The sequence below is a fragment of the Acanthaster planci genome, linkage group LG02 (genome assembly GCF_054643075.1).
Source record: "Acanthaster planci isolate LZ-2023a linkage group LG02, COTS_SCS, whole genome shotgun sequence".
Lineage (NCBI taxonomy): Eukaryota > Metazoa > Echinodermata > Asteroidea > Valvatida > Acanthasteridae > Acanthaster > Acanthaster planci.
The window spans coordinates 10,526,891-10,539,449 of record NC_141778.1 but is presented as its reverse complement, the minus strand read 5'-3'; the positions used below and the strand labels follow the sequence as shown (position 1 = coordinate 10,539,449).

General features: G+C 40.7%; 1 protein-coding gene across 5 annotated transcripts in view; it reads right to left on the bottom strand.

Moving 5' to 3' along the window:
* Nucleotides 1–4,257: 4,257 nt before the first annotated feature.
* Nucleotides 4,258–12,559, bottom strand: part of LOC110978214 (uncharacterized) — a 32,586-nt gene continuing 24,284 nt past the window's right edge. For all 5 annotated transcript variants that reach the window (XM_087132650.1, XM_022233027.2, XM_087132653.1 and 2 more), the window contains 8 exons: nucleotides 12,274–12,464; nucleotides 11,899–12,075; nucleotides 11,324–11,445; nucleotides 10,868–10,967; nucleotides 10,341–10,506; nucleotides 10,086–10,152; nucleotides 9,319–9,589; nucleotides 4,258–9,156 (listed from right to left, as the gene is read on the bottom strand). In XM_087132650.1, the coding sequence (XP_086988776.1) occupies nucleotides 8,935–9,156; nucleotides 9,319–9,589; nucleotides 10,086–10,152; nucleotides 10,341–10,506; nucleotides 10,868–10,967; nucleotides 11,324–11,445; nucleotides 11,899–12,075; nucleotides 12,274–12,464 (1,316 nt within the window). In that variant the 3' untranslated portion in view covers nucleotides 4,258–8,934. The remainder of the gene's footprint in view (nucleotides 9,157–9,318; nucleotides 9,590–10,085; nucleotides 10,153–10,340; nucleotides 10,507–10,867; nucleotides 10,968–11,323; nucleotides 11,446–11,898; nucleotides 12,076–12,273; nucleotides 12,465–12,559) is intronic.

Below are 12,559 nucleotides of genomic sequence, written 5' to 3'. Positions count from 1 at the left end.
GGATATTCATTGTCTTAATACAAGGTCAGCCCCAAATCTTCACATCCGTAAAGCACAAACATCTCTTTATCTATCGACTGTCAGAAATCAAGGGCCTCTTCTACGGAACCACCTCAAACCAATGCCTATTTTTCGGTCTCTGCAACTTTTCAAAAAGTACGACTAGCGTTGCTGTTAAAACCTGCAATTTGTGACATCTGACGACGTTATAAGGTCAACCTAGGCATACGTACTTATTGTTCTGGAAACAAAGAAAGATGGAATATTACGACTTCAAAAAGATTAGTTTAGCCCAATCACCTCATAATCAACTTCAATTCGGACAAGAGTTTCATGTATACGTACTTTACACATTGTACGTGTGCATGCTCATCTATCTGTTCCACAGTACATTACACATGATTACCCTCAAAGTTGACAAGTACAGGAAAACATTGTAAACCAAGGGTGCTATTTGCCCCTTCGGGAGTACAAAGCCCAGGGACCCCGTCACAAGAGGCAACGAATTTTTTGTTATATCATGGTAATACATTTCCCGAACGCTGGGGAGGGAAGGGGAATACCTTGTACGTGTACTACATAGGCCCTAATCGTTTTTCGTCCTGCTGGCGATGTCTCACAAAACAGAATTAAATTTCAGATGCCCTATTTAGAAGCAGACAAAAGCCTCATCTGCCAAGTTATTACAGACTATTATAGACCACTTAAAGCTAAAACAGGCGAAACCATCACTGACAAGAGCAAGCAACTCCAGCGTTGGGTCGAGCATTATCTTGAATTGTACTCGACCCAGAACACCGTGACAGACGTTGCCTTTGACGCCTTGCCTGGCCGTCTAGTCATGGAGGAGCTTGACGAAATGCCCACGCTGGAAGAGCTCAGCAAAGCCATAGACTGCCTCGCCTGTGCTCCTGGATAAGACGGTCTCCCCCAGAAAACAGCCATCTTACAGCCACTATATGACCTCCTCTGCCTTTGCTGGGAGCAGGGTCACATTCCCCAAGATCTTAGAGATGCCAACATACGTTGTACAAGAACAAAGGCAATCACAGTGACTGCAACAATTACCGGGGCATCTCTCTCCTGAGCGTAGTTGATAACGTCTTCGCCTGGGTCACCCTCTCCCGCCAGCAGGGCCTCGCTTGTGTTGCTTCAGAGCCGGAAGGTCCACGGTGGATATGATATTCTCCCTCCATCAGTTGCAAGAGAATTGTCGAGAGCAACAGCAGCCATTATTCCTTGTGTTCGTGGACCTGACCAAAGCCTTTGACTTAGTCGAAGCGGGCTCTTCCAGATCCAGCGAAAGATCGGTTGTCCCCCAAAGTTCCTTAATTATATCCCATATGGACATGCAATGTACTGTTTGCTTTAATGGAGCCACCTTAGATGTCTTTCCAGTCAGCAGTGAAGTCAAGCAGGGTTGCGTTCTAACACCGACCCTGTTTGAGATTTTTTTTTCTCAATGCTCTTCCACTACGCCTTCGCCGACTGTCCTGAAGGTGTCTACGTCCGCACGATTGATCAGACGGAAAACTCCTCAACATCGCTGAGGAGACGACGCTGCTCTAGCATCGCACAGCAAGGAAGGAATGCAGCACTTGGTCGACAAAGTGTCCCACGCCAGCAAGGAGTTCAGGCTCATGATCAGCCTCAAGAAAACCAACATCATGGCGCAAGATGCTCCCCCCCCCGCCATTACCATCGACAACACAAAGCTGAAAGTTGTGGACACCTTCACCTACCAGAGGTCCACTGTTTCAAACACGCTCTCGTTGGACACTGAGATTAGCTCCAGAATCGCCAAAGCAGCTGCTGTCATGGCCAAACTCAACAAGACAGTGTGGAAAATCAGTCTGCTGAGTTTGAAGACCAAGCTACCCATCTACCAAGCTTGTGTCCTGTCCACTCTCCTGTACGGCAGCGAGTCCCGGAGAGCCTACGCCAGGCAGGAGAAGCGTTTGAGTGGGTTCCACCTCCGCTCTCTTTGGCATCTTATGCACATCAAGTGGCAGGACAGAGTCCCAACACCGTGTTCCTTGCGCGCGCTGACTTGTTAGGCATCCCTGCATTTGTCAGCCAGAGACGACTCCGGTGGCTCGGCCACGTTCACCTCATGGAGCCTAACCGTCTGCCAAGAGAAATCCATAAGGAAAACTGCGGCTGGGTGTCTGCCGTGTTGGCCCAAGGCTGTTGCGTTTTAAAGATGTCTGTAAACGCGACATCCGGTGCACGCAGCTCAACATAAAAAACTGGGAGGTTATTGCCAAAGATCAAATCACTTGGCGCCACAGTGTCAAAGTAGGTGTTCTCAATACGGAAGCGAACACGAGGGCCCAGATGGCGACGAAGCGTGCGGTGAGAAAAGAATGCGCAGCATCAGCACGATTGTACCATCAATCTTCATCTGCCGCAACTGCTCCAAAGACTGCCATTCAAGGATTGGGCTGTACAGTCATCATTCCAGACGTTGCTTCAACACTTGACGTGGTAACCATCGCCTCTTGGAGACAAAGATTCCAGAGAGAGAAATACGAAGAAATCGGCTCCGTTAAAAACACGACGAATGATGTGAACTAAAATGGCGGTCGTAGCAAAAAAGGCTTTCGCTCGTCGCCCAGCGCTCGAGCAAGGCGCGGGGGGAGGGTGAGGGGTTGACGGCCTTGCACAGATACTAGTGAAGCAAATACGTCACACGGGGTGACAGCTAACCACACGGCCACAGCCAAGCTCGCTCAATGTGGCGGTTATCAATTCGTTTTTTTTTTCTTTTTCTTCCCCATTGCTGAAATATTCTCAGTAGATTTTATTAGTTTATCCAAAATATCTTTATGACTAAGATAACTTGGTCTGTATATCGCCAACAGAAATGTGATCATGCGCAGTGATACTTATAGTAAGAGGACAAATTACTGTGATTGTACCAAGGCCATGTTTTTATCATAATTATAAGCCGACATTTTGTCCTGTGCCAAGGCATTGCCATAGGCTTACCCAACATTTCAAATAACGCTGCTCTAACAGGAATTGATAACCTCTCGGTCTGAGATCGTGCACAACATATTAGCCAATCACGGTGCAAAGCCATGACGGCGCTGGGAGGGGCCAATCCCTTTCACAAAATTTTGTGAAGGAAATACGTCACACGGTATCACAGTTTTAGATGCGCAAAACACTGAGAGTTGTAAGCAAAGAAGCGATAGCTGCTCAAATGGGATGATAACATCCTAATCCGCAATTAATTTCCGTAACAATTAGCAAAATCTAATGATAACATGATTTACCCAAGAAAGTTTACATCGGAAGTAATGACCTCGAGGTCACAAGTCGTAAATATTAAACCAATGAGAGTTTAAAAGCTATTAGCCCTTCCCAACGTCCTGAGTGGACGCTAGGGGACGAGCGAAGGCGACGAGCGAAAATGAGGCAGTATAACCTCGTATCCAAGGTCACACCTGTACAACACGGTGGGAATAACGACGTTTTTAACTGTGGGAGAGATCGAGGTAATGTACTGCGGGAAAACAAATGCTCATGTTTTCGCGATCAGGTACGTGCTTGTTAGTGGCATGCCAAGTAATTGATGCTGTATCAATTCAGACTCTATTACCAAACATCTTTGTTACATAGCTACGTGCACGTAAGCATAAGTGCACCTATGAAAAAGCATATTTAACAGAACAGCTAGAATTTATGAAGAAAATCATGGACATTTGTTTCAAGAAGGGACGGACATCTTTGCAAATTACTTTGGTGTCAATTTACCACTGTGTTCATTTCTATTACTTAGACACTGTAAAGTTATTTTTTCAAAGAATCATTCGAAGGTTTCCTTACAACATAAAGTTATTTCCAGTGTAGAAGCTTTTACTGTTTTAAATTAGAAAAAACTTTTGCGATTAACTTGAGTTGTAAGTTTGCCAAACAGACCTTACAAATGGTTTATAGTGATAGCTTATTCCCGAATAAGCTAGCTTTGCTTGATTTGCTGTGCGGCTAAAATGTCAACAAATATCAAAGCTACCGGTACGTCTAATTTTTTTATCCCTATACAGTTACGCCTGTATGTAGGATGCAGTATTTTTATCTTGTCGCGCACTTCCTATCATCCTTCCGTTTTTTTATAAACACGCTTAAATAAGAAACCCAGCTTAAATAGCCTAAAGGTTATAATCATGGCTTTGGAGGTTTTTTGTTGAAATTGTATTGTGTTTAATTGAAACTTCAAACACTTTAAAGCAAAATCAAGGAATATCGGTGTTAAATTCACCAAAATGCACCCTTTTAGATTTCAGTGCACATTTATTCAGAGAAGGCTATAAACTGAATAGGTGAGGAGTAGAACATAAGTGTGCTCTCCTTCATAGTGAAAGCAAATTCGAGAAAGCTGCAATTTTACTCTACCAGAATTATTGCATCACGCATACAGTGATACGCCTTCTTGGGCATGACATTTCACTTTTAAACATTAAAGCAGGCCAATTTTACCTTGTAGCTGGCTTTCCTTTTTCTGTGCCTCACCTGATACCGTCTACAGAATCAAAATTATTCATGGTCAAGTGACGACGGACGGCATGCACCTATACCTCGCATACACTGTAGAGTACATGTGTAAATATTAATTTTATTTGCACAGGTCAGGCCAAAGGAAAAATTAAGGTGAGTGAGTTCTAAAGGTTTCTTTAAATCTAAAGGATTTCTAAAGGAGTTCTAAAGGTTTCTTAAATCGCAGTTTAACTCTTCTCATACGTGCGATTTAGAATCACCAAATTCTTTACACACATAAATGGTTATCTGAATGGTATGAACACAACGAAAGTGTACAGGACCACAAGCAAAAACTTCTCCAAACTAAGTCCTATCTTACTGCACTACGTGAGTTACAACGGCGAGTTATCTCGCCCAAGCAAAACATACGAACACGACGCAGCGAGATAGAACTTCTGTGCTTCCGTGTTCACTTGAGTGTGGGCCAGGGTTGTAATAACTAAAGTCAATGACTCGACTGAAGTCAACTCGTGTCATAATTTTTGGCGACTCGACTCGACTCCTTTCGGGTAAATGACTCGACTCGAGTCACTGTGAGCAAATGACTCGACTTGAGTGGAAATTACTAAGACCCGAGTCCGAAAATAAATGCAATTTATTTTGCAAAAAAAAAAAATTGTCATGAATTAGCCTTAGAGCCGATTTATGTTTGTATCATGTTTTTATATCAAGAGTAAGATATGGTGTGACCACAAGAATAAATTTTGAAATGCAAAAAGTTACATTCTCTCTTGTTTTTGCTTGTAATCGTGTTCACATATTTGTGACTCGAATTGACTTGGGCTAAATACTTGACCGGACTCGACTTTTCTACCTAATGACTCGACTTGACTCGAATCACAATACGTTACAATGACTCGACTCGAGTCACTACGTTCAGGCACAGGACGGGGTAACGTACCTTGCCGCCAATTTTTAATTGCAAAGACATCGATAATTAAATTTACTTAATAGTTTATGGATCTGGTATTAAGAGCACTATATAGACGGGATTAATTCCTCCACCGCCGACAATTGTATTTCAGCCTACACAGTATAACTGAAGGTTACATTTCCCTACATACAATAAACCAAGGGGATTGTAAAATCAAGAAACTATAGAGTTGGAAGATAGGCGTGTTAGGTGTCTTTGTTTCACTTCAGCCCAATTTTGTTTATTCCAGCCCCATTCCAGTTCTGAGAAGTCCTTGGACTGTCTTTCAAAATAGGAGAAAATTAAATAATGCAAGCTCATCAGCTGGCTCTCTTTCACAACTGAGTAAAAAGACGCAATACAATATCAAATACTGACATGAACTGAATATAATAGCAGGGCATATTCTTCAATGGTTAATATATAATCATCGATAAACTCATACAAATTGCCTATAAGAAAGACTGTGGCTCTATTTGTTTTCACGTTACCAAGGAACCACAACAGAAGACTATTTCAAATATTCATAATGCTCCACTGACGTTTATACAACAAATTGAACATCTGAATATAATGTATACAGATACACTATTTTATCTTAGAATACACAGTTACCGTCGCTTTGATGCCCTTTATAACAATTACATGTACATGTAATCTACAACATATGTACCTTTCGTTTTTCAGTCTCATAAGAATACCTTTACAGTCACCAAGGGTTTTTTCACACCATTCAATCGAACACATCCTGGAAGATTGCCTCATGCCATACAGTGAGCTACTGAAACAGCTAAACCTGGACAGCCTCGAGGTCAGATGTAATCAAATTGTCAAGCCAAATCACTGCTCAAGTCACCCCAACATCGCCAACTCTTGCTGGACACTCGATTAGTTTCAAGCCGCAACCTTAGGAACTCATACCATCTACAAATACCCAGAGCTAGGACCATCCGTTACTAACGGTCTCCAATTCCTTATTTTGTTCATCTGTTAACCGCTGTAGAACTGCAATGTACCGTCTTTAGTTTGACGTTATTACTCTCTTATCTCTTCAGCCCAGTGTGTCTCAGTCTTTCATGCATTATAATGGACTGTTAGTTGCCATATACCCTCAAAATGTTCACTTTGTGCTATGTTGAATATTATACTCGCTATATATATTTTCTTTTAATGATTAACACGATATTGAATTTATACGCGTATATGGATGCAACGCATTACAAAGTTTGTGAGCTTGTAACCATAACAATTCACTGAAGTAAATTTTGACAAACTGCAACAAAGGCTAGGTATCTGCCCGTAGGGTTCAGTGCGGGCCCTCATCTCACGCAAGGTCTGTGAGGTGTTCATTCATCCGTGAAGAAGGGCACTGAGCTAATGGTATTCACGTTCTAATGAGGTTTTAAACGACCTTTCCGATTGGAGCAAAAAGTTAAAGCTTAAATGGACGGGCGTTAATATCGGCCAATCAGCTTGATTTTAACATCATATTTAGACAAATTTCTGCTCTTTATCTTACAGCTCGAACGAAACGAATCGGTAGACGGCTTCCGAAGTGATGAATTTGCAATGAGTCGAGGTGTGACAGAATCCGGCCTGAAAATCGTTGGCGCCACTGTAAAAATGTAGATACCGACTATTTTTACTTGAAAATTGACGGGTCTTTAAAGTCTTTCAAAAATAATATTTTTAAGTATTAGAAAAAGGAATAACGAACATTCAACTTGCCAAAGGAACGAAATTGAGACCACTGAGCGTTCCAAAGTTATGCTCTCTAAACGGGAAAAAAATTGCTGGTTTGGGAGGCGTTCTTATGGATTTCCGCTTCCCAGCGGATGCTCGTCGCTTAGGTTGCGCTAAGAAATTCATATGTCATATCAACTACACCTTGCTTCTTGGTTTGGCCATCAAATATAATTGTAGTTTGAAACTTTCTTTTCTTTAATTCGAATTAAACGTTTAATGACTAAATGCAAGAAAGTTGAATTCTATAGCACGTTGATACTTTTACTGTTCCACACGGTATATGACTGTCTTGATATCTTGTTCATTTTAACTTAATTTTTAAATAACCTTTTTCTTTCACTTTCCGTGCTATTTGTATTCAAATACTGCAACGTACAGTAACTGCATATTTATTCGTTCCTCAGACCTTTTCATGCCGAATTTTAAAACAAATTACAAAAATTGAAGTGAGTTGAATTGAACTGAAAGAAAGGCCTCCCGATCCATTTTGGGGTTCCAATTTTAAAAACTCCCGTGCGATGTATTTCTTGTGCTTTTTCAATTTGCTCCATGTACAAACATAAAAATAACCCATTTCTAGCTGAATGATGTCATCTAATTCTAGAATCAGAGAGCACGAGAAAACTCACATTATGATAGTCAGTATGCCTATATTTAACTATATATGCATGGCAATCACTAAATTTTAAACAGGACACAAGTGTAATTATACAATACAAATATTTATAGCCCTACAAGATCTCTGCATCATGAGAACAGAAGTCTATACACTTGATCCCAAAATGAAGTCAAAACAGTTTTCATACGCAAGAGAAGAAAAGAAATGTACAAAAAGTGACTCCAAAAAATCATTGCATAGAGATTCTTCAACAAGAAGAGGCAATCAACTACATGTTACACACTGTTTCCAATACTACATCACTAGAGAAGCTACCTCTTGTAGTTAATATTACAACCTTCTTGATGAATGTTTTGATTGCAACTTTTCTTCTGTAAGTTTTCTTCTGATTAAATCATATCATTTTCGATACAAGTTCTCCCAACCCTTTGAGAGTTACAGACTAATACAAAGAACTTCAGGAACCACTTGCAGCAGACTGTTCACTTACGACATGTATACATATTTATAAAACAATAGCAAAACAACAGCAAAAGTAAATTACTTTAAATATTTTGAATATTCTCCCTTCCACCATCCTCGTATTTTATGGATGTAAAGATATCGCACGTTTAGCAATATACATTCTGAATCTCTCCAAAAATTTCCACCTAAGGCAAGCCACAATTCAAATCTGGGCACTGAATTTTATGCAATTTGCCCTCCTGTTTAACTTTCATATCCAGAAATTACCATATTTATCAAACTATTTCATACAGAAACATCAAATGCACCTGTGTACTTGTTTTTCCTCGGTAAGTTTAACATATACTTAAGCACAAGCACGTATTTCAACCATTCTGTGTACACTTTGTAACATCCAATTCGACATTTTTGCTTGCAGCTAATCTCCTAGGTATGACCAAAGCAGTAACTAAGTTGTGAAGAGCAACAGTTTGCCAACGTTTGCCAATTAAACGTTTTCCCTCTCAACAAGTTTAAAAGCTGTTTTTTCGAGTGAAGAACCATAAGCTCAGTATCACAGTGACTGGATTTTCATTTGAACAACTCAAAAACTACTCATCAAAAACACATCTCCATTTTCCCACAAACTGGAAGCAGACCAGTCATACTAATACGGTCCCGACACCGACAGGTCAAATGCTCCAGTGTGGACACTGGATGGGGAGCTTGGCACTGACTCAGACACCAGCTGGAGGTCGTAAGATCTTTCCTGTTTCCATGGCACCCCCAAATGGCAGGTGCGACCACAGCAGATGCGCTTCATGTAAGGTGCAAGGGCTGTACGAACCTCTTCACGTCGAACACAGAACATGATGAACACAATCAAGCCCTAAAATGAACAGCACAAAGAAATTCCCGTTAAATTGATTGAGAATCCATTACCGTTTGTGTAGCTGACGGACACTAGTAAAATGTTGCCATGGATTGACCACCAATCTAATGCTCCAAAATTAGATTGTGAGGACTAAAGTTATCTGTCACAGACCCTTACCTGGAAGGAATTGGCCAGACAAAAGATCAGCTGAAATGCTACAGTAGCTTCTTCAATGGCCAGGAAACCAAAACACCAGGTCAGTCCCATGAGGACAGAGATACCCACAGCATTCTGGAGGCGTTTGGAGATCTGCTGGGAGCGTGATACCTCTTTGACCTTCAGGAGACTACGCATGACCAAGACGAAAGTGACGATGTTATGGATGAGGATGAGACCGATGGGAGTAAGGAGACCAATGTACAGCACAAGACCAGGTCGCAGGAAACAGCTGAGAAATTCAACACGAAAACGAAGAAATTCATTGACCACTGACAGCTTGAAAAGACAGTATTTATTTAGCAAAAGGGATTGAGGTAAACAGACTCAATACGGACGATTCACAAGAAGTTGCCATGGACAGGCCATTTTTCAAGTTTACAGTAAACAATAAAGGTCGACTCGATACGATTTGCATTTGATTAAATATCAATAGACAGAGGAAATGTATGACTGATCGAGGCGAGCCTTAAAAAAAACCCAACCTTTGATATTAATAAACACCAACATTCTAACCACCTCGAAATCTTCAAACCAGAAAACGGTGAAGAATTTCAGCTCCACATCCACAGCAGAGCCAGTGAAAAGAGCTTTTGTCAACTGTTTCAATGCACTGCATGGCAACCTGTTTGTGGTGAAAGCCAATGCTAATCGCCCATATTTGATTTGAGATACATCCCCAACAGTGTGTCTACCCTCCTCCACACAATATTAGAAACCGTACTTACTAATGCTCGTTCTGATAGTGATCTGTGGCTGCTGCCAATGTAATAATCAGCACAATCAATGGAGATCCTGAAGTGCATAATGAAGTGACAGCAAAATAAAACCAGACAGTTTTGACATTTTTATGCTTGAGTAATTGAAATGGCTCCTTAATATAAAAAAATACAGTTCAGGTTTGACACTGACAAGAATAAAAACCCGACCATAAGGCATATCCCCTCTACTTCATACAAACAAAATGTGCTGGCAAAACTTACCCCAAGCAATGAGGCTCGCCTTAAGCATGTATCGACGAGTGTCTTCTGGGAAGACCTTCACTGTGCTGACGTACATGTTCCTGGCTTCAACAGCCATCCACATCATGGTGGATAGAGTCAAGTAGTGGAGTAAAGCAGCCACGAACACACAACCACCTCTAGAGCCCTACATAATTTAAACAATTAGAATACCACAGCATTTTTGTCATACTGTCAAACAAATTCTCATAGCTGGGAGGAAATTTACATGCCAAATTCTTATTTATTTTAAAACAAATATTTATTCAGCCAATCAGACAAACATTGTGTTTGTACACATGATTGAAATTCAAATTTTACTTAATTTAATTTGACTGAAATTTAAATGATTAGGAGATTTACCTCACTATTAGTTACTTCATATAGCAAAAACAGCTTTGCAAAATATAGCTAAACTTTAAAATGTGAATTTTCGAATACATCTGAGCTACTTAATTTCTGTGTTTGGCATAATGATGACACAATATTAAGTTGAGGCGTATACTTACAATGGCATTGTCTACACCAGCAAGGAAGACGAGGTACAACAGCAACAAGGAGAGGCAGAAATGCATGAAAATCTGACGAGATTTACTACTGCGGAGTTTCCTGTCAGTAGAATAAAACATAACTTTTATTATACAATCTATTGCAAACTCTAATGAAAATCATATTTGGTAACCCATTCTGAAATATGTCACAGTTCAATCAGCAACCCTTAGTCAGACACTCTCGATTTATCCTAGTAACCCGGGTATATGTTGTGCACGGACTACCAAGCCACATTCACCTGTGGTTGAGATGTGGTTGTTAATCAAACTTTAGCTCACATAACACTACCCGTGAATTCTGCATAAAACCATCCGATTCCTGGTGTCATCCCTGTACTTAAAGAAAGCCACCTGCTGGCGGCTGCATCCACTTCTTATACAGGCGCGGCTAAAGAATATCAGACTATGTCTTACCTGATAGCAAGATACACAACCAGCGTAATACCCAGAGCTATGATGGACAACACACAGCCAACCTGGCTGATTATATCAAGTGCCCTGGTTAGATGTGATTCTTCCATTCGACCCTTCACATTCTAAACATAAGAAACAATTACCAAAATTCAATGTGGCTTTTTGTTTACATGCCCCTGATGTCTTGATAAGGAAATCACAGTAGGATGTAGTAGTTTTAAACTTGTATAACAAAAGCCCCGGGTATCCAGGTTTTGGTTAAGGGATGCAAAGTGGATTTTTTCCTAATAATAACAGTCCGAGTTTTTTCATAAGTGACAATTCCTCAATGCTCCCCCAAAGGTAAAATTGCCATTTTAAGTGTTGACACTTTCAGTTCTTAAACAAACAAATTAATTGGTAAAATGTCTTGCCCCATATATGCCAGTGCTCTGGTGTTGATAATGAACCAACATCGAAATTCTATCTAGTACAAACCCTTACGTGATTTAAATATACAAGGTTTAAATCCTTACACCTCATTTACTGTGCCCCAAAGGGCTTTTCAGACAGATGTACGCTGTTGAGAAACATACCACAAGGATGGCAAAGTTTGTTGCATGACTGCAGTTACAGGACACCCTCGTTTTGGTGTTAATTGCAAGAACACACCCAGCCGTTGACCAATCACCGATTCTGTCATTGAGCTGAAAATCCCAGAAGACGCACTGGATGGTGGTTCTTTTCCTTTCAGTTTCATTTATGTCAGGTGCCTGTGGAAAGAAATCGTCCATTAAAAGTCTGCATGTCACAGTTTGATAAAGCAATGAAGATACAAAGTATTACATACAATGACAAGGTTTTACAATTCCACAAATGAAAATCATGGAGATAATTCCAAAGAGTTAGGCTGGTATGATGGAATGGTCTCCCCCACAAGTCCTACTTTTCTTCTCTCTGAAGGCAGGTACCTTGAATTCAATAACCAGTGGTTCAGTGAGGTTGACCAGTTCAACTTCTTCCACACTCAGAGAGACAACAGACCCTGCAACTTGCAGACTAGAACCATTCTCCGCTGAGAAGTTCCTGATCAGAGCTGACTGGAATAATGTGTCATCAGCGTAGATGATGAAACTAGCACGAAGTGACTGAGAGCTGTTATCTACAATGTAATCGTACATTAAAGGGAAAAAGCCAGGATTACGAACAAGCAAACATTAATGTGGAAAAGCTAGTGCTACCATTTCAAATCTACAT